The 22,427-nt window shown below is 63.0% G+C and overlaps 3 protein-coding genes across 8 annotated transcripts in view; 1 reads left to right on the top strand and 2 right to left on the bottom strand.

The window, feature by feature from the left end:
• Window positions 1-15,155, top strand: part of KANSL3 (KAT8 regulatory NSL complex subunit 3) — a 16,658-nt gene extending 1,503 nt beyond the window's left edge. For 2 of the 3 annotated variants that reach the window (XM_039702625.1, XM_039702624.1), the window contains 19 exons: window positions 97-267; window positions 863-953; window positions 1,476-1,661; window positions 1,774-1,905; window positions 2,478-2,594; window positions 2,922-3,023; window positions 3,129-3,200; window positions 3,924-3,998; window positions 4,595-4,752; window positions 5,229-5,292; window positions 5,724-5,924; window positions 6,416-6,569; window positions 8,842-9,027; window positions 10,455-10,533; window positions 11,358-11,500; window positions 12,164-12,276; window positions 12,677-12,893; window positions 13,062-13,186; window positions 15,020-15,155. In XM_039702625.1, the coding sequence (XP_039558559.1) occupies window positions 97-267; window positions 863-953; window positions 1,476-1,661; window positions 1,774-1,905; window positions 2,478-2,594; window positions 2,922-3,023; window positions 3,129-3,200; window positions 3,924-3,998; window positions 4,595-4,752; window positions 5,229-5,292; window positions 5,724-5,924; window positions 6,416-6,569; window positions 8,842-9,027; window positions 10,455-10,533; window positions 11,358-11,500; window positions 12,164-12,276; window positions 12,677-12,893; window positions 13,062-13,186; window positions 15,020-15,022 (2,389 nt within the window). In that variant the 3' untranslated portion in view covers window positions 15,023-15,155. The remainder of the gene's footprint in view (window positions 1-96; window positions 268-862; window positions 954-1,475; window positions 1,662-1,773; window positions 1,906-2,477; window positions 2,595-2,921; window positions 3,024-3,128; window positions 3,201-3,923; window positions 3,999-4,594; window positions 4,753-5,228; window positions 5,293-5,723; window positions 5,925-6,415; window positions 6,570-8,841; window positions 9,028-10,454; window positions 10,534-11,357; window positions 11,501-12,163; window positions 12,277-12,676; window positions 12,894-13,061; window positions 13,187-15,019) is intronic. The other variant, XM_039702626.1, reaches the window with a different exon arrangement.
• On the bottom strand, window positions 13,194-15,117 carry LOC120499133. Its single transcript, XM_039702631.1, has 2 exons — window positions 13,412-15,117; window positions 13,194-13,372 (listed from the first exon to the last, which is right to left on the bottom strand). The coding sequence occupies exon 1, from the start codon at window positions 15,078-15,080 to the stop codon at window positions 14,148-14,150; it is 933 nt and encodes a 310-aa protein (XP_039558565.1). The 5' UTR covers window positions 15,081-15,117; the 3' UTR covers window positions 13,194-13,372; window positions 13,412-14,147.
• A 1,168-nt stretch (window positions 15,156-16,323) lies between the features above and the next one.
• On the bottom strand, window positions 16,324-21,504 carry ARID5A (AT-rich interaction domain 5A). Of its 4 annotated transcripts, none has more exons than XM_039702629.1 (6): window positions 21,338-21,504; window positions 19,947-20,034; window positions 18,430-18,619; window positions 18,067-18,346; window positions 17,832-17,967; window positions 16,324-17,707 (listed from the first exon to the last, which is right to left on the bottom strand). In XM_039702629.1, exons 2-6 carry the CDS (start codon window positions 19,998-20,000, stop codon window positions 16,556-16,558), a joined length of 1,812 nt encoding a protein of 603 aa, XP_039558563.1. In that variant the 5' UTR covers window positions 20,001-20,034; window positions 21,338-21,504; the 3' UTR covers window positions 16,324-16,555. The 4 variants fall into 4 exon arrangements, with proteins under 4 accessions (XP_039558563.1, XP_039558562.1, XP_039558561.1 ...); XM_039702628.1 differs by lacking the exon at window positions 21,338-21,504 and adding an exon at window positions 20,250-20,307; XM_039702627.1 differs by lacking the exon at window positions 21,338-21,504 and having other exon boundaries at window positions 16,324-16,487; window positions 16,532-17,707; window positions 19,947-20,235.
• Window positions 21,505-22,427: the final 923 nt, after the last annotated feature.

Raw genomic sequence — 22,427 nt, 5'->3', positions numbered from 1 at the left:
ACCCCAAACCCCGTGAAACCCCAAACCTCCTGAAACCCCGAACCCCCCGGATCCCCCGAATGTCCCACCCGTGCCTGACCCCCGTGTGGGTGGCAGGGAGGCCGATGTCCCCATCGACGTGGAGACGGTGACGCCCACGCCGGTGCCGCTGTACGACAACCAGAAGGCTCGGAGCGTGATGAACGAGTGCGAGCGGCACGTCATGTTCGCCCGCACCGACGCCGACGCGCCGCCGCCGCCCGACGACTGGGAGGAGCACGTCAACAGGTGGGCATGGGAGTATGGGAATGGGGGAATCTGGGCTGGGAGTGGGAATGGGGGCTGGGAGGAGCACGTCAACAGGTGGGCATGGGAGTATGGGAATGGGAATGGGGGAATCTGGGCTGGGAATGGGAATGGGGGCTGGGAGGAGCACGTCAACAGGTGGGCATGGGAGTATGGGAATGGGAATGGCGGGGGATACAGGCTGGGAATGGGAATGTGGGCTGGGAATGGCAGGGGATGCAGTCAGGGAATGAGAATGTGGGCTGGGAATGGGAGTATGGGCTAGGAGGAGCACATCAACAGGTGGGAATAGGGGCTAGGAATGGGAATAGGGGCTGGGAGGAGCACATCAACAGGTGGGAATGCCAGGGAATCTGGGTTGGGAATGGCAGGGAACGCCAGGGAATCCAGGCTGGAAGTGCCAGGGAATGGGAATATGTGCTGGGAATTCCAGAGAAAGGGGATCCAAGCTGGGAATTCCAGGGAATGGGGGTCCAGGCTGGTGGAGCACATCAAGAAGTGGGGTGGCAATTCCAGGGCAGAGGAAACAGGGATGGTTTGGTGTTTCCCTGGGTGACCCGGGTGTCTGTCCCCGCAGGACGGGCTGGACCATGGCCCAGAACAAGCTGTTCAACAAGATCCACAAAGCGCTGCAGTCCGACAGGCTGGCCCGCCTGGCCAACGAAGGGGTGAGAGGGGCTGGGCTCCAGCCTGGCCACAAAACCTGGGCTGCTCAGCAGGGGAATGTGGCCCTGGGGTGGCCTTGAGGGCTCCCCAAGCTCCCCCGAGCTGTGGGTTTTACGGGATTATAGAATGTCCTGGGCTGGAAGGACCCACGTGGATCATCAGGATAACCCCTGGGAGCCCTGCACAGACACCCCAAAATCCAAAGGCTCCTGGAGCTCTGGCAACCTCGGGGCCGTGCCCATTCCCTGGGCAGTGCCCACACCCTCTGGGGCAGAACCTTTCCCAGAACCCAGCCTGAGCCTGCCCTGGCCCAGCTCCAGCCATTCCCTGGGTCCTGTCGCTGTCCCAGGGATCAGAGCTTCCCTTGGAAGGTTTGGGTTGCTCTGAGGGCTCCCCTCAGACAGCTGTTGTCCTCACTCCAGATGTTTGGGCAGCCCACGCTGGCATTTCCCTGGGGATGGGGCTGCAGTGCCATGCTCCATCTTCCTTCCCCTGAACTGATTTTTGGGAATTCCTGCTTGCAGGCCTGCAACGAGCCCGTGCTGAGGAGGATCGCCGTGGATAAATGCGCCCGCAGGGTGCGCCAGGCCCTGGCCAGCGTCAACTGGGACACCAAGCTCATCCAGTGGCTCCACACCACGCTGGTGGAGACCCTGAGCCTGCCCGTGCTGGCTGCATACCTGGATGCCCTGCAGACCCTCAAGGGAAAGGTGACGAAAGCAGGGGGAGGCCTGGCTGTCACAGTTGGCAGAGGGAGAGGCTGGAATTGTTGTCCCGTGGTTTGGGTGCGTTTTCTCAGTGCCCCCTGGCCTGTGCTTGCAGATCCCCGCGCTGATCGACAGGATGCTGCTCTCCTCCACGGCCAAGACGGGAGCAGCAGGGGCTGAGGCGCTGTCCCTGCTGCTCAAGAGACCCTGGGACCCAGCAGTGGGTGTCCTGTCCCATAATAAACCAGTGAGTGCCCCGGGGGTGTGGGGGTCCCATGGCAGCTTCAGTCTTCCCATGATCTGCCCCTGTCCCCTCCCTGGGCTCTTCTGCCCCTGATTTAGACCTGCTCTGTGAATGGAAGGGACTCACCAGGATCATCAGTGCAATCCCCAAGACCCCAAAATCCCACCCTGAGCGTCCCTGGGAGCCCTGCACAGACATCCCAAAAATCCCACCCTGGGCATCCCTAGGAGTTCTGCACAGACACCCCAAAATCCAAAGGCTCCTGGAGCTCCGGCAGCCTTGGGGCTGTGCCCGTTCCCTGGGGCAGAACCTTTCCCAGAACCCAGCCTGAGCCTGCCCTGGCCCAGCTCCAGCCATTCCCTGGGTCCTGTCACTGTCCCAGGGATCAGAGGCTGGAGCTGTCCCTCAGACAGGACAGCTTCTGTTGGAGAAATTCTCCTGGGTGTCCTGAGGGAGTTTTGGCTTGGGAAAACAGTTAAAGAGCTGTGCAAGATCCTTCCCTCTTCCCTGTGGGGCAGGGAGGCCTTTCCTGGGAGCACTGCTGTCCCTGACCCGGCTGCTGTTGGACCTTGCAGAGCAAACTGCCCGGATCCCCCCTGATCCTCATCGCCTCCTCCGGCCCCGCCAACTCCCTGTTCCCCACGTCCCGGCGGCACCGCTTCTGGCAGTCCCAGCTCTCCTGCCTGGGAAAGGTCTGTGGGGCTGGATCTGTGGGGCCAGCTCTGTGGGGTTCCTCTGTGGGGCTGGATTTGTGGGGCTGGCTTTGTGGGGTTCCTCTCTGGGGCTGGATCTGTGGGGTTCCTCTGTGGAACTGGATTTGTGGGGTTCCTCTGTGGGGTTCCTCTGTGGGACTGGATCTGTGGGGTTCCTCTGTGGGGCTGGATCTGTGGGGTTTCTCTGTGGGGCTGCTCTGTGGTGCCGGATCTGTGGGTTCCCAACACTGTCCCCAGCCCTCCTGGCTGGTCCTGACGCTGTCCCCAGCCCTGCTGGCCGTCCCTGATGTCCCCTTTCCCTCGCAGGTGATCCCCATCTCCACGTCCCTGCTGAACAACGGCAGCGGGGTGGGGGTGCTGCAGTGCCTGGAGCACATGATCGGCGCCGTCAGGGGCAAGGTGGCCGAGGTGAGGGACAGCAGGAGGTCCCCTTGTGCCCGGGGGAGCTGTGCCACCCTGGGCATCGTCCCAGTGTCTGTCCCAGTGTCTCCAGCTTTGTTTTGTGTCCCGCAGATCCACAACCACTTCTCTCACAAGCAGATCATCCTGATCGGGTGGAACACGGGTGCCTTGGTGGCCTGTCACGTGAGTGTCCCAGTGCTCTGTGTCCTCAGGGGGCACAGGAGGGGTGAGGGTCTGTTAGGGCAGGTCCAGAGGAGGCCACGGAGCTGCTCCAGGGCTGGAGCCTCTGGAGCTGGGCTGGGAGAGCTGGGAATGTTCCCCTGGAGAAGGGAAAGATCCAAGGAGAGCTTCCAGCACATTCCAGGCCCTGAAGGGGCTCCAGGAGAGCTGAAAAGGGACTGGGGACAGGGGATGGAGGGACAGGACACAGAGAATGGCTTCCCACTGGGAAAGGGGAGATTTAAATAGGATCTTGGGTAGGAATTCCTGTCTGGGAGGGTGGGGAGGGGCTGGGCTGGAATTCCCGGAGGAGCTTGGCTGGAAGTGTCCCAGGCCAGGCTGGAGCAGCCTGGGACAGTGGAAGGTCCAGGCATGGCAGGGGGGGGATGGGATGGGCTCCAAGGTCCTTCCCAAACCATTCCAGGGTTCTGTGATTCTCCCAGAGCCCCTTGGCAGCCTCGGCTCACAGCTGGATTTCAATGACTCCTGGGGTTCTCTGTGTCCCTGTGCTCATCCCAGGGCCTGGCTTTGACCTCTGTATTGTGGGCCCTTTGCAATTTGAGTCATTTAATCACTGTGTTAATTACCAAGGTGTTGCTATTAAGGTCTTTCTGTGCCTGGCACAGCAGCCTTCATTCCTGGGATGTGCTGTGCTCTGGGAATGCTGACTGCTCTCTCCCTGCCCAGGTTTCTGTGATGGAATATGTCACTGCTGTCGTGTGCCTTGGCTTCCCCCTGCTCACCGTGGACGGCCCCAGGGGGGTAAGGACCAGATGGAGCTGCTTAAAGATCTCTGCTTGTCTTTAAACCTCCCTCGGTTGTTCTGTGGAATGATTCTTGGATAACTGGCTGAGTTTTTGGGGGAATGTGGGTGTGACTGTTGTTTGGAGGAGCTGTTGCTCTCAGAGGAGGCTCTGTGGCAGCCCTGATGGGATTCTTGATCCATGGCTGGTGTGAGGAGTGCTCTTGGCTTGTCTCTGCTGTGGTGGGGTTTTGGAGCTCCTTTCAGGGGGCCCGTGTCCCTCCTTATCCCTGTCCCGTGTCCCTCACTCTCCCTGTCCCGGCTCCCTCATCCCTGTCCTGTATCCCTCATTTTCTGTGTCATTTCCACGGAGCCCAGATTTGTCCCTTCTGGGTGTGACTGGACAGGGCCTGGTGATGGCCACAGCCAGCCTGGGGAGTGGCTCCTTCCAGGGGCAGTGGAATTCCATTGGAAAGGCATCTCCTGCTCCATTTCCTGGAGCACGCTGCAGCTCAAGCAGAGCTTCCCTCTGGCCTCAGTGGATCCTGGTGGGCCTCACCCCTGGGAGCTCCTCAGCCCCATCCCGGGCTGCAGCTCCATCCCTGCCCTGTTGCAGGATGTGGATGATCCCCTCCTGGAGATGAAGACCCCGGTGCTCTTCGTCATCGGGCAGAACTCCCTGCAGTGCAACGTGGAAGCCATGGAGGATTTCCGGGAGAAGATCCGGGCGGACAACAGCTTGGTGGTGGTGGGAGGAGCAGATGACAACCTCAGGTGAGCTCTGCCAGCTGGCTCTCTCCTGCTGGGAACTCTGAGCAGCACCTGAGCCTGCTGGGGGTGCCAGCCCCAAATCTGGTGCAGGAGCAAGGTGGGAATTGCATGGAAACACTCCAAGCTTGTGTGTTGGGAATAACTGCAGCAAAAACCTGCATGGGAATGGGCCTGACCTAGGGCTGGGCCTGCTTTAGGGCTGGGCTCCGTTTCTGGCTGCAGCCAGCAGCACAGAGGAGGTTTTGGAGCATCACAGGAGTCAGGAATCTCTAGCAGTGAAAATCCATAAAGGAGAGGAAAGAGAAACCTAGAACTGACACTGGGTGTGGAGGCAGAGCTCTGAAATGTCAGGTTGGCTTTGCAAAATGCTTTGGGGAGGTGCAAAAAGGATCTTTGTCCTCATCAGGTGAAGAATGGTGGGAGTGTGCTCCTGGAAGAGTGTGGATTTCCACCTGTTTTGGTTCTTTTTTTTCCCCCAGGATAAGCAAAGCCAAAAAGAAGTCGGAAGGCCTGACCCAGAGCATGGTGGACAGGTGCATCCAGGTATCCACAGGGATCAGGAAAAGGAAGGAGTCTGTGCTGGAGTGTCCCAGGTTACAGCAGGGATGGGCTGGATTGGAGGGAATCTTCTCCTGAGGGGGTTTGGAAGGGAGGTGTGAGATCCCTGGGGGTGCCCCTTAACCTGAGCAGTTTCCTGAGTGTCCCAACACACCTGCTTGGGGGCACAGCAGCATTTTGGGAGGAACCATTGTGATTTTTCCCCACAAGTCCTAAATCAATGCTTTGTGAGCTTCCCTGAGAAATCTACATTCTCTCTGTGAGGTTTTGAGGATTTCCTGCAGAGTACCAACCCCACAGAGCCTTGCCCGTGTATCCCCTTGGGAATGCTTCATTCCCTTGCTTCGAGCTGTGGAGATCCATTGCTCAGAGACCTGCTGAGCACTGAATCCCGCTGTTTCTCCCAAAATTCCCAGGATGAGATTGCAGACTTCCTGACAGGGGTGCTGACCCGGGCCGAGAGCCACTCGGGCTCCGAGCCGCGCGACCTGGACGCTGAGAGGAAGAAGAAGCCCCGTGAGTGCAGCAGGAGGGATCTGTCCTTCGAGCTGCCCGAGAGGAGCAGCAGACCCACCTCCCCTGCAGCCAAAGTGCCAGCCTCGCCCTCCGGCTCCGAGGTGGGGGCTCTGCCCAGCCTAGCTCCAGCTGGGGGTGTGCAAACAGGGGGTTGTGTGCCACCAGAATCTCCCAAATCTGTGCTGAGTGTTGGGAGAGGGTACCCGGGGGGATGTGGCCTCAGGGGAGGTTTAGATGAGAGATTTTGGAGAATTAAATCTCCCAAATCTGTGCTGAGTGTTGGGAGAGGGAGGTGAGAGGGTACCTGGGGGGATGTGGCCTCAGGGGAGGCTTAGATGAGAGATTTTGGAGAATTGTCTCATGGGAAGGGTTGCAAGGCTTTGGAACAGGCTGGTGGAGTCACCACCCCTGGGATGTTCAAAACACAGCAGGATGTGGCACTGGGGGGCAGGGGTTGCTGGTGACCCTGCTGTTGATCCTGAAGGTCTTTCCAGCCTTAAAAATCCCAGGATTCTCGCGGTGAGGGCAGTGAGTGCTCAGGGGCAGGGCTGCCCCAGGCAGGCGTGGGCTGAGTGTCCGTCTGTCCCTGCAGGACCTGTCCAGCGTGTCCAGCAGCCCCACGTCCAGCCCCAAGACCAAGGTGGCCGCCCTGGCCCTGCCCAAGGCCAGCCAGGTGGGCCCCACGCAGCTGCAGAGGAGGCAGGTGCCCAGGCCAGACGCTGTCCTGACCCACAAGCAGGCACAAGGTAACTCCCTGCAGCTCCCCCACCCTTCCAGCAGCTGCACTTTTGGGGTTTCTCTCTCTCTAGGTTTTCCTTTTCCCTGTGCTGTGTTGAATTTCAGGCTCCCTGTGGCAGCTTTCTCTGCAGCTCAGCGCCTGTCACTGCTTTGGGGGGTTGGAAATGGTGTTTCTGCAGCTTGGGGAGCCTTGCTGCTGTTGGGACTGGGAAGGATTCTCTCTCTGGCTGACCAAACCCCCTGGAGCCGTGCTCTGATCCTTTTGGGACACCCTGGGCTGGTGTCTCCTTCAGGGCTGCCTGGGGACACCCTGAAGGTGCTCGGGAGATGGTTGAGGCTGTTGAGTTGACGTGGAAACTGTGAGATTTGGGGAATTCCAGAACTATCCTGTGGAAAAGCTGCTGTGGAGAAGGAACCAGCTTGAGCTGTGGGGTTTTGTGTCCCGTTAGAGGCTGGTTAAAAACCTTCAGTCTTTGGGTGAACCTGGGGAGTTCAGGGAGTGCTTTTGTGGCTGAAGATCCCTCCTGGCAAACTCCAGCAGCACCTGGGGATGGCTCTGCATCCTCCCTTCTCTCCTTGCTGTGCTCGGGACAGACCTGGACAGGCTGGTGGGTGTCACCTGCAGTGACCCTGCAGGTCCCTCAGTGCCACCTGCAGCAGTGACCCTGCAGGTCCATCCTGGGATGGGCTCCAGGGGGAGCTGGAGCCTGGATCTGCCTTCATTCCTCAGGCTCCTGAAGGGTTGTGCTCCTGAGGGAGGCAGGAGGAGGCTCTGTGGTGGAGCTGTGTCCTGGTGCCTGGTTTTGTTGGGAATGCTGTGGTGATTCCCAGTGCCTGGTTGTGTCAGGAATGCTGAGGTGATTCCCAGTGCCTGGTTCTGTCAGGAGTGCTGTGGTGATTCAGGAGTGCTGTGGTGATTCAGGAGTGCTGTGGTGATTCAGGAATGCTGTGGTGATTCCTGCTGCCTGGTTCTGTCAGGAATGCTGGGGTTAATTCCCAGTGCCTGGTTCTGTTGGAAATGCTGTCGTTATTCCCAATGCCTGCTCTGGGGGATGGAGGGGCCCAGGCTGTGCCAGGACCTTGTGCCACCCTCAGTGCCCGTGGCTCTGGGGTCAGCAGAGGGAGCAGAGTGCAGACCCGAGGCCCTGGGAGGCTGCAGGTGTCACTGGAGCTGTGGCTGTCACTTCTCCTCCGGGGTGGCCCCAGGGCTGGGCTGCCCCTGGGCACCCTGAGTGTTCTCCTGAGCCTGGCACTGCCCCCACTGCTGCTTTTGGGGCTTCCTTTCTTCTCCAGGCTGATTGAAACATCCCGTGTTCCCTGGAGCTCCTGTGAGACTCCCCTGTGCCACCAGGGCAGGACACACCTGGAGGGGACACCCCTGGAGGGGACACCTCTGGAGAGCCTGGCCCCAGCCTGGCCTGCCTGCTTGTGGCGTCAGGGGCTAATTAAGGGCTCTGGGTTCATTAGTGCTGCCTCGGCTGTGAGACAGGACCTGGGTGGAGCCTCTGATTGGGGAATGGGATGGGGACACAGCTGGGGACACAGAGGACACAGCTGGCTCCCTGGGGACACAGCTGGCTCCCTGGGGACACGGAGGGACACCTGGTGCCTGTGCATGTGCCACTGGCTCCTGCCTGGCTGCTGGCCCTGGGCCGGGGCTCTGGGGCCTGCAGGGCTCTCCTGGGTGCTCTGGATGCCCCTTGGGAATGTTGGGAATTCTCAGCATTCCAGCCTGGGCCAGGGGGCTGTACCCCAGTGGTGGCAGATGTGGCTTGGCAGCTGTGTCTGGGGACTGCACTTGTGGCTCCTCTGTGCTTTTTGGGGTTGCCCTGGCCTCGGGGAGCTTGTGTTTGGGGCAGGGAGCTCTCAGCTGTGGGGTTTCTGCCCCCGTCCCTTGCAGTGTGGGGTTTTGGGGCTTGGCTTTGCTGCAGCTCCTCCTCTGCTTTGCTTGGTGCCTCTCAGAGCCTGCCCAGCTCCAGGAGGGGAGCTGGGGGATCCTGTGCCTGTGCTGGAGCTGAGCTCTCACCTTCTGTCCCTGCAGGCCCTCACCTCGTCCCCTCAGCTGGCCAGCAGGGCTGCTGGAGGGGCAGACCCCAGGATTTTGGGGTGAAAATGCCCCCGTGGAGCTGTGGCAGCCGTGCAGAGCCAGGGCAGCCCTGGCACCCGCCCAGCTCTGGGGTCTCAGGGGTTCCTGAGCACGGCAGCTGGGCAGGCTGGCACCAGGGAGCTGTGGGCACGCTCCCCTCTGGGCACTCCAGAAGCCCCTTCTGTGTCCCCCAGTTCCTGTGGCCCCCGAGCACTCGGAGGGGGCTGACAGAGATGATGTGAGAGTGCAGCTGAAGAGGCAGCAGAGCCCCAGCCCGACCCCGTGCACCAAAGCCTCCAAACGAGCCAAAATCAAGGTCACCATTGTCTCCCACGGAGATGCCACGGGCCCCGGAGCAGCCCTCAGCACCCAGGCTGAAAGTGAGTTGGCACCTGGCTGTGGCACCTGGCAGGGCCTGGTGGGAGGGAGCTCTGCTTCCCGAGCCCTGGCTTGCTGAGCCCTGGCTTCCTTAGTCCTGGCTTCCTGAGCCCTGGCTCAGTCCTGGCTTCCTTAATCCCGCCTTCCTCAGCCCTGGCTTTTTCCTCAGCCCTGGCTTTTTCCTCAGCCCTGCTTTTTGGAGGATTTAGCTGCAGGGAAAGGTGGAGACACACAGTGTGAGTGGCTGGAGGGGCTTGGCAGGAGCCATTTTTCCACGGGCTTGGAATTCCGCACTCCTGAGAAACAGCCTGGAGCTGGGAGGGGATCCTGCACCTCCCTCTGGTCAGGCACCTTCCTCTGGAGGCCTGGAGCTGCTGCTGGGGCAGGGTGGACACTGGTGCTGCTGGGGCAGGGTGCTGGTGCTGCTGGGGCAGGGTGCTGGTGCTACTGGTGCTGCTGGGAGTAGGATGGATGCTGCTCCTGGTAGGAGCAGGGTGGATACTGGTGCTACTGGGAGCAGGGTTCTGGTGCTGCTGGTGCTGCTGGGAGCAGGGTTCTGAGCAGGGTTCTGGTGCTGCTGGTGTGCTGGACCCCTCTCTCCACATTCCTCCTGCCTGGACCCCGCTGCTGCCTGAGGGATCCTGCTGAAGTTGCTCCCTCTGGAAGAGTTCTGTGCCCTCCAGATGCCCCACCCAGCCGAGCTCTGCTGGTCCCCCTGGGGCTGGAGTGTGCCAGGCACCCCTGGGGCTCCCATCCCAGCAAATCCCAGCTCCCATCCTGCCTCTGCACCTGGACAATGCCCAGGAGGAGCTGGTGGGCTCCATCCTCCTGCCACAAGACACAAATCCACTTCCTTCTGGAAGGTTTCACTTGGTCTTCCGGCAGCTTTGAAAACCTCTGCTTTCCAGAAGCAATTTTCTAAATTATGATTTTTAATTTTCCAAACTTTACTTCTTTCCACAGAAAGGAAATGAGTTGCAGAAGTAAACATGAACCCAAACGAGAATTGCCTCTGTGCCAGGAGGAATGCACGAGGAAGGAATGCAGTTGTATCCCCCAGTGCTGCAATAAACAAATTCCGTGACCTGTCGCATCCCTGTGTATTTTGTAAAGTGTCTTGAAGCAAGAATCCTTACAAAATCACCCAGATCCCAGCAATCCATCCAAGGAACAGGAGGGGATTAGTGGAGAGAACCTTCAGGAGAGAGATTTGCATTTGGTGGCAGGGGCCTGAGGTTCCTTAGGGATTTCGGGAGGCGATTCCCTCCCCCCTGGCTCTGGAATCCCACATTTTGTGTGCTCTAACTGGATTTTGCTCCTCCCAGTCTGGGATTCCTGCAGAAGATGCCCTGGGATCTGGATGGGTGTTTGGAAAAAGGGGGATCCCTTGTGGGGACAGGAGCTGAGCGTTCTCCTCTTTGTTTTGCAGTTGTCTCCGGGAAGCCGCTGCCCCTGGGCCAGGCCGTGCCCAGCACCAAGGAGCTCTCAGGGCTGCTCTCCACCCCCAAGTGAGTGGGAATTTGGGGATTTGGGGGCTCTTTCCCTCCTGCACGTGGAGCTTTGCTCCCCACTGGAGTTCTCTGGCGTGGGGGAGGCTCTGGGGCTCCTGGAAGCTCCAGTGGAGTGGAGGGGCTGTGGCTGTGGCTGCTGTGGTTTCCCAGCCTCAGGTTTGCTTCTCTCTGTCTTTGTGGTGGCTTTGGCAGAAATTCTGTGTTTAATCCTTCCCTTCTGGCACCTTTGCAATAAAAAGAACATTTTTGTTGCAAAGACAGGGTAAAGGAGCCTCAAATCAGCTCATAAAGGGTATGAACTGTTGGGCAGTAAATCTCACACTGACACTTTTTTCATCCTAAAATGGAAACATTTTCAGGCTTTGGGGAACTGGGCTCTGACTGATCCCATTCCCAGAGGAGCCAGGGAGGTGTTGGACAGGGCTCAGAGTGACCTGGGACAGGGGAGGTGTCCCTGCTGGTGGCCCTGGGTGGCTTTAAGGCCCTTTCCAACCCAAAGCATCCCAGGATTCTGTAATAGGAGAGGAAGAAGAGCTGGTTTTAAAGAAAGAAATAAAATTATTTAAAATTATTATTAATTTATAAAATTAAATTTTATGTTTTAAATAAATCAGAAGTGGGGTTTAAGCAGGGACAGGGTGACCTGGGAGGTGCACAGAGCCACCAGTCTGAAAATCCTTGCATTTGGCTGCTGCCCTGGAAGCTTCTCCTGGAACTGATGATTTTTAGGGCTTTTCCCAGCCCAGCTCAGCTCCCCCAGCCCGGGGGCAGTGCCAGCTCTGTGTCCCAGCCCTCACCGCGGTCTCTCCCTTCCCTTCTAGGCTGAGCTCAAGCGCGGAGGCCTCGCTGAGCCCGGCTCAGATCCCCAGCAGCTCCACCCCCAGCGCCTTCCACGCCCTGCAGAGCCGGCTGGTGGCCAGCAGCGGCCACGGCCTGCCCGCCCCGCCGGCCCCGGGCCTGCCAGGTACCGGGGACAGCTCCCTCAGCCCTGGGCATGGGGGCACGTGTGTGTCACACAGCAGAACCCCAGATCCTGCCGTGCCACACAGCCCGCTCTGTGCCCGCAGCAGGGAACGGAGCTGGGCAGGGGATGGGTGGGATCTGGGCAAGGGTCTGAGCCCAGAGGGGAGGAGGTTTGGGTGGGATCTGGGCAAGGGTCTGAGCCCAGAGGGGAGGAGGTTTGGGTGGGATTTGGGCAAGGGTCTGTGCCCAGAGAGGGGGAGGTTTGGGGTGGGATCTGGGCAAGGGTCTGTGCCCAGAGAGGAGGAGGTTTGGGTGGGATTTGGGAAAGGTTCTTCCCCAGAGGGTGTGGACACTGCCCAGGGAATGGGCACAGCCCCGAGGCTGCCAGAGCTCCAGGAGCCTTTGGATTTTGGGGTGTCTGTGCAGGGTCCCAGGGGGGGATTTTGGGGTGTCTGTGCAGGGTCCCAGGGGGGGATTTTGGGGTGTCCCAGGGCTGGATTGGATGATCCCAGTGGGTCCCTTCCTGCTCAGGACATTCCCAGATCCCAGAAAGGAGCTGTGGGAGGGTCCCCAGTGCCCTCAGGTTGGAGAACAGCTCTGCAGCCCCAGAATTTGGTGCTGGTGACCCCTGCCAGGCTGACCTTGTCCTTCCCGGGGTTTTCAGGAGCAGCCTCTGCCAGCAGCCTGCTCCAGGGGCTGAGCTTCAGCCTGCAGGACATGGGCACCAAGGCCTCCAGCCTGGCCCCCAGCGCGGCCGCCGCCGGCTCACCTGTGCAGGTGAGCACCCCTGGAGACCCCACGGGGCAGGGGGGGCTCTGGGGGGCACAGGGAGCCTGGTGGGAGAGCTCCTCAAAGGGCTCTGTGAGGAGCTGTGTCTGTGCAGGCAGCCCCCGACTGCTGAGCTGGGAGGGATCAGTGGGAAAAGCCACCCTGGCACCTGCCAGGGTCCCTCTTTGTCCCTGTCAGAGTTCCAGGAGGGATCAGTGATCATTCCCTGGGAAAAGCCACCCTGGCACCTCCCAGGGTCCCTCTTTGAGTCACTCAGAGTTCCAGGAGGGATCAGTGATCATTCCCTGGGAAAAGCCACCCTGGCACCTCCCAGGTCCCTCTTTGTCCCCCTCAGAGTTCCAGGAGGGATCAGTGAGGAAGCCAGAGCTCAGCCCGCCCTCTCTTGCAGAGCTCGGCGCTGAAGGCCCCGGGGGCGCTGCAGAGCCTGGCTGCCATCAGCGCCGAGCCCGCCCTGGTGCGCACCATCCCCGTGGCCACCTCGCTGGCCCTGGGCGCCTCGGCCAGCGGCAAGCCCACGGCCATCCACCAGCTGCTGAGCAACGGGGGGCTGGCCAAGCTGGCCAGCAGCCTGCCCGGGCTGGCCCACATCTCCAACCAGGCTGCAGGTGAGCAGCAGGGAGGGAGGCAGGGAGGTGCTGCTGGCTCCTGGAGCTTTTTTCCCCAAGCTCCTCCTGCTCTGCGGGCTGGTGCTTCCCAAGAGGCCCCTCTGAGCCCAGTTTGGAGGTGGCCTCCACCATCCCTGGGTCTCAGGGACATTTCTGTGTGCTCTGCAGGCCTCAAGGCCCCGGCCACCATCACGGTGACACTGCGGGGACAGCCCGGCCGCGTGGGCACCCTGAGCCAGGCAGGGCTGGGCACAGCTCAGCCCCAGCTGGAGGAGCAGCCCCAGGGCCCTCAGGTAAGGGGGACACCTCTCCTTGCTCACCTGGGCAGCTCCTGGCCCTGCCAGGTGTGGCTGTTCCATGGCTGGGGTGTGAGGAGGGGGTGACAGGAGCCAGGGCATTGTCATTGTGTCACTGTGTCTGTCCAGCTTTGATTGTCCTTGATCCCATGGGATCGTGGGATGGTTTGGGCTGGAAGGGACCTCAGATCCCACCCAGAGCCCCTCTGGGCTCCAAGGGACCTCAGATCCCACCCAGAGCCCCTTTGGGCTCCAAGGGACCTCAAATCCCACCCAGAGCCCCTTTGGGATCAAAGGGACCTCAGATCCCACCCAGAGCCCCTTTGGGCTCCAAGGCACTTCAAATCCCACCAGTGCCACCCCCACCACGGCAGGGACACCTCCCACTGTGCCAGGCTGGTTTGGCTCCTGCTGCCCCAGACCTGACCCTGCATCCATCGTGTCCAGGAGTTTCCAGGCAGAGTCTTGGCTAAATCTCAGGATTTGGGGATTTTCTTCCCTTGACTTTCCTGGGTTTCTTGCACTCACTGGGCTCAGAGCTTGCAGCCCAGACTGGTGCCCCTCAGGTAGTGGGGAAAGGTCTGAAATTCTGTGTCAGAGGCAGCTTTGGTGCTTTTCAGTGCCCCTCGGAGCTGCTGTGCTGCCCTTGGTGTCCCTGTCCCCTTGGTGTCCCTGTCCCCCCCAGGAGCAGGGCTGGACCTGGTCTCCAGGCTGAGGCCATCCAGCAAGGGGTTAATTTTTTGCTTACAACGCTGAGTTGTGTGTTCAAGGCAGGGCTCAACCCGTGCCAGGCCTGCTCCAGAGCAAACTGAAAGCAGCTCTGACAGGAAATGAGGTTTGTTCCTAATTTTAGCCCTGACATCAGCGGGGTTACGTAACCTTCCCCAAAGGCCTGGGCACAGCCAGAGCTGAGGTTCCCTTGCAGCCCCAGCTCAGGGCTCTGCAGCAAGCTGGGGTTTCAGTTTGGGGCTGAGCTGTGCTTCGGGGTGGGCACTTCCCTCTCCTTCCCCCTGGGCATCACAGGGGTCTCCCCTGGGAAGGGTGAGGAGAAACCTGAGGGTTTGTGTGGCTGGAGGTGAGAATCGGAGTAAAACTGGGTTTGTCTTCTCTCTAAACTTGGACCCTGTGGGGGTCTGTCCCCTGCAGTGTGGGGACAGCCACCTCTGTGTCCTGTGGTTCTCCTGGAGCTGGGGTTTGGGTGAGGATGGTGTGAGAAGAGTTCCCAGCCCCTGCAGGCAGGAATTCCTGTGCCATCCTGAGCTCTCCCCTGCCAGGGACACAGACTTGAGCCACAGCCTGTGCAGCCAGGGCAGGCTGAGCTGTGGGCTCTGTCCCTGCTGCTCACTGGAAGGGGCTTGGGAGCCCACCCAGTCCCAGCAGGGCAGGGACACCTTCCCCTGGCCAGCCTGGCACTTGGGCACTGCCAGGGAGCCTCCAGGGCTGCCCTGAGGGGCCTGGCTGGGCAGGAACCCCGGGGGAACCTGCCCCAGGGAGGGGGAAACTGAGGGAGAGAGGAACCTCTGGGGGACCTGAGCAGGGAAATGCTTCCTGGGGATCTGGGCATGGAGCTGTGCCAGTGTGGGTGCTGGATCTGGAGCTGTGCCAGTTTGGGTGCTCTGGGCATGGAGCTGTGCCAGTTTGGGTGCCCTGGCAGTGGAGCTGTGCCAGTTTGGGTGTTCTGGGAATGGAGCTGTGCCAGTTTGGGCGTTGTGCTTGCCCTGCCTGGGCTGTGCCAGTGCTGGGGATGAACCAGGCTCGGGGGGGGGCAGTTGTGCAGCCCAGGGTGGGCACGATGTCCCCGGAGCACTGACCCTGTCCCCTTGTCCACAGTGAGCACACGGAGCCCCGTGGTGTGGGAGGCCAGGCTGGCACCCCTGGCCTGGTGTGGCATTGCTGAGGCTGCCCCGTGCCAGCCTGGGCACCCCAAGGTGGCACCTCCAGGACACTGCGGGGACACGCTGGGGACACTGTGGGGCTGGCCAGCAGCAGCCACGCTGGCCTGGGGGCTGTGGGGACCCCCAGAACTCCTGGGGGGTGGGAAAGGGGAGGTGTTTTTCTGGGTTTGTCGTTGTTTAATAAAAAAACTCCTTTTTTAAAATATTTTTTAAATTTGGTTGTGCTTTTGGATTGAGTTTGTGGCCATGGCCACTCCAAGGATGGCTTTTGTTGGGGGTGGGTTTTGTGAGCAGTGAAGGGATGGAGGGACAGAGCAGGGGAGGATCCACACTGGGCAGCTCCCTGAAATAATCAGGGAATCCTGGAATCTCCTGAGCAGCAAGGGACCCACTGGGATCATCAACCCAGCCCCTGGCCCTGCCCAGACACCCCAAAATCTGAGCTTGGGCAGCCTCAGGGCCGTGCCCAGCACCCTCTGAGGAAGAACCTTTCCCAAAATCCAGTTTATTCCCAATTTCTGTCCCCAAACTTGGCCTTCCCATGGATTCTGTGGCCCTTCCACGCTGACTCACAGCTCCTGCTCCCCCCGAAGCTGTCACAGCCCTAGGGACAAGGAGGTGCCACCGTCCCTGTGCCCTGCCCGCTGTCCCTGCAGGGGCAGAGCGAGGCCTGGAGCTCCCACAGAGCCTTGGCGTGGTCTGGAACGGCTCCGGTGGAGCTGCTGGGGGCAAAAAGCATCTGGAGGGGAAAAGCACCTGGAGGGGAAAAGGATCTGGGCAGCACAAAGGATTCTGGAGGCAAAAAGGGACCTGGAGACAAAAAGGACCTGGAGGCAAAAAGGGACCTAGGGGCAAAAAGGACCAGAAGACAAAAAGGACCTGGACCTGGTGGCAAAAAGGACCTGAAGGCAAAAAAGGACCTGAAGCCAAAAAGGACCTGGAGGCACAAAGGACCTGGAGCTGCTGCTGGGCTGGTTCCCACCTGGACTCGTGGCTGCCCCATGGAATTGCTGAGACTCCCCCAAAAGGGAGGTGGAAAAGCTCCTCCTTCCCTCCCCACAGCCGAGTTCTCAGCCCCACGGCTCTGGCTTCAGGGAGAGGCTCCCCCGAGCCCTGCCCTGATCCCAGGACAGCCCAGCCTGCCAGCTGGGGAGCAGCCAGGCACGTTTGTTCCCTTTCCACCCCCGACGGAGTGACCCAAACCCCAAATCCGGGATGGCACGAACGGAGACCGCCAGCAGCGCTGTTGCTCCCTTTTTTATAGATTTCTGTGTGGATATATAGAAAACAGAGAGAACCCTGCCCGTGCCACAGCAGCCCTGAGCGGGGCGATCCGAACGGCCCAGCCTGGGCTGTCCCCGCGCTGTCCCCGGGCTGTCCCCGGGCTGTCCCCGCGCTGTCCCCTCGCTGTCCCTGCGCTGTCCCCGCGCTGTCCCCGCGCTGTCCCCGCGCTGTCCCCGCCGTGCCAGCGCTAGGGCCGGCCGTGGTGCGGGAAGGCCGGGGCGTGCGGGGAGCCGCAGGAGCGCTGCCCGTGCCACGGAGCCGCCGGGAACAGCCGCGGCGAGCTGCCCAAGGAGCCGGGCAAGCGGCCGGCGCCCGGGGCCACCACCAAGGGGCTGGGGAAGGCCGGGATCACCAGCGGGCTCCCGGAGAGCGCCGGGGCCAGCGGCACGCCCGGGGGTCGCAGGTGCTCCAGGGGGCTCCCGAGGCCGCCCGGGAAGCGCAGCGAGGCTCCCGTGAAAGCGTCCGGCGGCAGCGGCGCGGTGAAAGCCGGGGCGGCCACCACGGCCTTGGGTTTGGCCAGCACTCGGTGGCCCCCGGGCGAGCGGCTCCGCCTGTCCCTGCCCTCCTTGGCCGAGGGGGACGCGGCGCGTGTCTGGGTACTGGGGCCGAAGGGCTGCTCGTCCTCCTCATCCTCATCCTCATCATCTTCATCCTCCTCCTCCTCCTGGTGGCCGGCGGGGCCGAAGGTGGCCCCGGGGGGCACCCAGCAGCCCTGGACGGCGGCGGCCCGGCGGCTCCGCAGCTCCGCGGGCTGCTCGGGCTCCTCGGGCCGCGCCGGGAAGGCGCAGGGCGGCTCCAAAAAATCCTTCAGGTTGGAGAAGTACCCCCAGAGCGGGGCACAGCCGCCGGGCTGCGGGCCCTCGCTGCGGTACGCGTGGAAGTAGCCGGTGAAGACGGCGGGGGCCGCGCTCCCGTCCTGCGGGCAGCCCGGGCCGTCTCTGCCCGCCGGGGATGCCGGGCCCGCCTCGCTCGCCACGCTCGGAGCTCTGTCCGGAGCTCCGCACGGCTCCGGGCTCCTCTGCTCCGCCGGCCCGGGCGGCGCGGGGCCGCTGTGGCTCGGTGGCCGGCGGCTCTCGGGGCAGCGGCGCTTGTGGCAGTGCAGGGACTCGGCCTCGCTCACCTGCGCCAGCAGCTTCTTCTTGGCCAGCGGGGACATGATGGGGTGGTTCCCGCTGGAGTAGAAGCTGGAGAAGAGGCGCTTGTAGGTCTCGCTGTGGCTCCTGCAGGGGCTGGGACAGCTCCCCGCGGGGCTGGGGGCCGGCGCGGCCGGGCTGGAGTGTCCGTCCGTGCCCCGGCCCCGCTCCGCCGCCTCCTCCGTTCGCGCCCGCTCCGGAGCCGCCTGCGAGCCGAGGGCCGGGCTGTGGGTGCCGCACCCGGCCTGGGGTCCCGGCCGCCACCCCCGCTCTCCCTCCCGGCCCGTCCCTCCCCCGGTGCCGCTCCCGTGCCCCCGAGGGGCCGCGCACCTGCTCGCGGCCCTTCTCCTTCCGGGCCCGCTTGCTCCTGTCGTCCTTGGAGACCTTGTACTGCCGGCGGGGCTTGCTGGGGGGCAGCGGTTTGTCCTCCTCGCCCTTGAGGTGCCGCACGTAGGGAAGGACGAGCCTGCGGGGCGAGCGGGGAGCGCGGTGAGCGCCGCGCCGGGGGAAACTGAGGCACGCGGCGGGACCGCGCCCGGCCCGGCCCGGCCCGGCCCGGCCCCACCTCTCGTAGTGGCGCCGGGTGCAGGTGGCCGCGCTGGTGCTGCCGGGGCTGCCCCCGAGCTCGTCGTAGACGTTCTTCCAGAGCCGGCGGCCTGTCACCTGCGGCGGGACAGAGGGACAGAGGCAGGGGTGAGCCCCGGCACCCCGGGGACATCGGGACACCCAGGGGACACCCTGGCACCCAGGGGACACCCTGGTGCCCACCCCGGCTCCACGGCCACCACTCACCAGCTCGTAGGCTCCCAGCTTTTCCACGGCCTTGTAGATCTTCCAGAGGTTAACTGGGAACAGTTAAAGGGGAGACGCTGAGGGCCCTGAGCCGGCCACCCCTGTCCCTGTCCCTGTCCCCGGGCTGGGGACATACTCTGCTTGAAGCCGAGGTGCGGGATCCTCTCGATGGGCGTGTGCCGCTCCTTCATGAACTTGTAGAGGCTGACGAGGAAAGCCTCCTCCTCCTCCTTCTCCTTCTGCTTGTCCTCCTCCTCCTTGTCCTTGTCCCCACCTTGTCCCGCCGCCTCGTCCCTCTCGGCGCCATCCCCGGCCCCCGGCGCGTCCTGCGGGACACGGGGCTGAGTTCTGGGGGAGCTGCGGCCGCTCCTCCCGCACCCCCCGTTCTCTGCAGCCGGCAGAGCTCCGGGCCCGGTCCCGGGGAGCTCCGGGGAGCAGCGGACCCCTTCCCCAGGGAGCTCCGGGCCCGTTCCCCGCAGCTTCAGACCCGTTCCCCGCAGCCCGAGGAGCTCGGGGCCGTTCCCCGGGGAGCTCCAGACCCGTTCCCCACAGCCATGGACCCGTTCCCCGCATCCCCAGGGAGCCCCGGGCCCGTTCCCCGGAGCCCCGTGCCCGTTCCCCGCAGCCCCGGGGAGCTCCGTGCCCGTTCCCCGCAGCCCCGGGCCCGTTCCCCGCAGCCCCAGGGAGCTCCGTGCCCGTTCCCCGGAGCCCCGGGCCCGTTCCCCGCAGCCCCAGGGAGCTCCGTGCCCGTTCCCCGCAGCCCCGGGCCCGCGGCCAAGTTGGTCAGAGCGCTGGAAGCGGGCGAGAACGCGAGGAGCGGCTTCCAGGAAAACAGACGCGCAGAAATTCCGAAATTCAGCCCCCCGCCCCCCCCGCGCCGCCGCCTTTCTCAGCTAAAAATGTTCCTCGTTTGTTTGTTCTACATTTTCCGGAGTTATAAAACTTGTTGCTATTTTTGGGCAAAGAAGCTGCTCGGCTCCCAAGTCCGTCCTTTTCTATTTTTTTTTTTTCTTTTTTTTTTTTTGTTCTTTCTATTCATTTAACGGCTTGTGACAGACACCGGATTTTAGCGGCTGAAAGAGTTCAAAGCTTTCTTTTTTTTCTTTTCTTTTTTTGGATTTGTTTTTTTCTTTTTGTGTGTGTGTGAAATAAAAAGCTGCTGGGGGGAGGGAAAAGCTCCAGCGCCACAAAACCCAAACCCCTTTTCCTCACGAGGATAAAAAACAATTACAAAACCGATCCTATTCCTACGGGCCCGCTCACCTCTGCCCCCAAAAATGCCATTTTGGGTCCCCTCGCCCCCCACCCAAAGCTGGAATTCCTCATTTCTCTGCCTCATCCTCGCTTCCACCGGCGGCCAAAGCGCAGCTCGCCCTCCTCCCTCCCTCCCGCCCGCGACGGTCGGGCCCCCCGGGCCCGCCGCGCTCACCGGCCACGCCCGCGCCACGTGACCGCGGGCCGCGCCCGAGGGGCGGGGCCGACACGCCTCCCGCGCTTCTCATTGGCCGGCGGCAACACGCCCCTTCTCCCATTGGGCAGTCGCGCTGTCTATCCCCGCCCCCCCGCGAGAGGCACGCTGGGAGTTGTAGTCCTCCCTCCCTCCCGCGAATTTCGGGGCGCTCAGCACCCCAAACCCCCCCGGGGGGCACTCACGGCGGGGCTGGGGGGGTCGCGGGGGTCTCCTCGCGGCTCCTGGTTCGTCTCCATGGGGGAATCGCCGCCGCTGCGTTCGGGACGGGACCTGGCCGGGGGAACGGGCAGGGTGAGACCCCGGCTTTCCGCTGCTCCCCCACCATGACGGGGACATCGCGGGGATTTGGGGGCGCCCGCCGGGCACCGGGACCGGCCCGAGGCTGCTCCGCCCGTGCCGCCCCCGTTCCGGGCCCGCCGCCCCCGAATCCCCCCCTGTTTTTGAGGGAAAACCCCGGGAAAGCGGCGAAAAGCGGCGGTGCGGACCTGGGGGCGGCGCGGGGCGGGCAGAGGGGTGCCGGGGGTCCCCGGGTGCTCCCCGCGCCCCCCATCCCCGCCCCCCCGCGAGAGGCACGCTGGGAGTTGTAGTCCTGAAGCGGCAGCGCGCGCGCGGCTGGGGGTGAGCGCACCTGAGCGCAGGTGAGCACGGGGGCGCCAGGGGCGTGCAGGTACAGGTGTCACACAGAGGTACAGGTGTCACACACAGGTACAGGTGTGCGGCAGGTGCAGGTGTCACACACAGGTGTGCAGTTACAGTGTCCCACACACCTGTGTGTGCAGGTACAGGCGTAAAACACAGGTACAGGCGCCACACACACACACACAGAAGTACAGGTGCCACACACAGGTGTGTGGCTACACTGTCACACACAGGTACAGGTGTCCCACGCACAGGTACAGGTGTCACACGCACAGGTACAGTGTCACACACAGGTACAGGTGTCCCACGCACAGGTACAGGTGTCCCGCACGCCCCTGTGTGTGCCGGTCCCGGTGCCGGTGTCCCCGTGTCCCGCCCCCGCGGCCCCGGTTCGGTTCCCGGCACCGCTGACGCGGTTTCCTCCCTTCCCGAGCGCAGGAAGCCGCCGCGGCTTTGGGGCAAAACGCGGCCGGTTCGGGGCTGAACGACCCCCCCGAGCCGGCACCGCGCTCTAATTACACCCGTAATGAGCTAACAGCAGTCATCACCGCAGCGCTAATTCCGGGCTCTGTCCGAACTCCTCCCGAACCCGCCCCGCTCCTCGGCCCCGGGGCTGCCGCTCCCCCCGGGGCACCCAAACCCGGCCGGTTTAGGCCCAAACCGGGGGGGCCGGAGCGTCACGGCCCGGAACGGCGCGGGAGCGCTGCCAGGCGTGACGGGGGCTGAGTAACGGGCTGGAGTCATCCTGCCCTCCCCATCCCGGGCCGGCCAAACCCCCCCACACCCCCGGGGGGCTGCGGAGGGCCCGGGGACCCCCGGGGGCGGCCGCGGCTCCGGGACCCCCGCGGCATTCCGGGACCCCCGCGGCATTCCGGGGCTCCCGGCCCGGGGCGGGCCCCGCGCCCCCCCGGCCCCCCGCGACCCCCGGACTCACCGGCGGAGGCTCGGGCCGGGCTCCGGAGCGCGGCGCGGGTGTCGGAGCGGGACCGAGCCCGGGATGAGTCAGCCCCGCTCGGGGAAGTGGCGTGTGCGAGCCGCAGCCATTGACTCCTTCCTTCCCGGAACGGACGCGTTTCGGGGCTTCTCCCCCCGCGCCCCGAATGACTGGGCCGGACTTTCCCGGCCCCCGAGCGCCGCCGGCCGCGGCGGAGCCGCCCCGAGGGCGGGGACACGCGGGATGCTCCGCGTCCCGCTCCCTGCCGGGGCTCCCCGGCGCTCCAGGAATCCTGTCCCTTGTCCCTTGTCCCGGGACTGCCAGCCCCCGTCCCGCGGCACCGGGGACAGCCGGGGCTCAGCCCCCCGAGAATCCCCCCCCGCCTCGACTCGTGAGAGTCCCGAAAAATGAGAGAAAAAGAGAAAAAAAATCCCCCGGTGACTCATTTTGGGCCAAAAACCCGAGAAAGCAGCAGCGGGGGAAGGCGGGAGGGCCCGGGGCCGCTGTCCCCCTCCCGGGGGTGAAGGAGCCGCGGGTGCCCCGACCCCCCCTCCCCGCCCTCCCGGGATAAATGCGGGATTCAGCGAGAAGGGGTGAAAGAAACACCAAAAAGCCCCACTCGGGGTTTTGTTCCCGCTTTTTGTCCGGAGCTGCGGGAAGGGAAGGGGGGGCCGTGCCTCAGTTTCCCCTCGCTCCCGGTCCAGCCTTCCCAGCTCCATCGGCGCTGGGATGGAAGGGATTTCGGGAGTAAATGAAGGGATTTAGGAACAGCTCGGGTTTCAGGAATAAACGGGATTTTAGGAACAGCTCGGGTTTCAGGAATAAACGGGATTTTAGGAACAGCTCGGGTTCCAGGAATAAATAAAGGGATTTTTAGGAACAGCTCGGGTTCCAGAGCCAGCTGAGCACCCCTGGGCGAGGCCGCTGGTGGGAACCGTCCCGACCCCAGAGCTCCGAGGGTGGAAAATCCCGAAATCCTTCCAAGATTTCCTGAGGAGGCGCTCGGAGAGGAGCCCCGAGGGGCGCCGGGGGAGCGGCTGCAGGGGGGAGCCCCCAGAGCCCCCTCCCCATTCCCGGGACCCCTCCCCGG

Source organism: Passer montanus, unplaced genomic scaffold (genome assembly GCF_014805655.1).
Source record: "Passer montanus isolate IOZ18808 unplaced genomic scaffold, ASM1480565v1 scaffold158, whole genome shotgun sequence".
Taxonomy (NCBI): Eukaryota; Metazoa; Chordata; class Aves; order Passeriformes; family Passeridae; genus Passer; species Passer montanus.
This window is presented reverse-complemented; position numbering and strand designations above follow the sequence as displayed.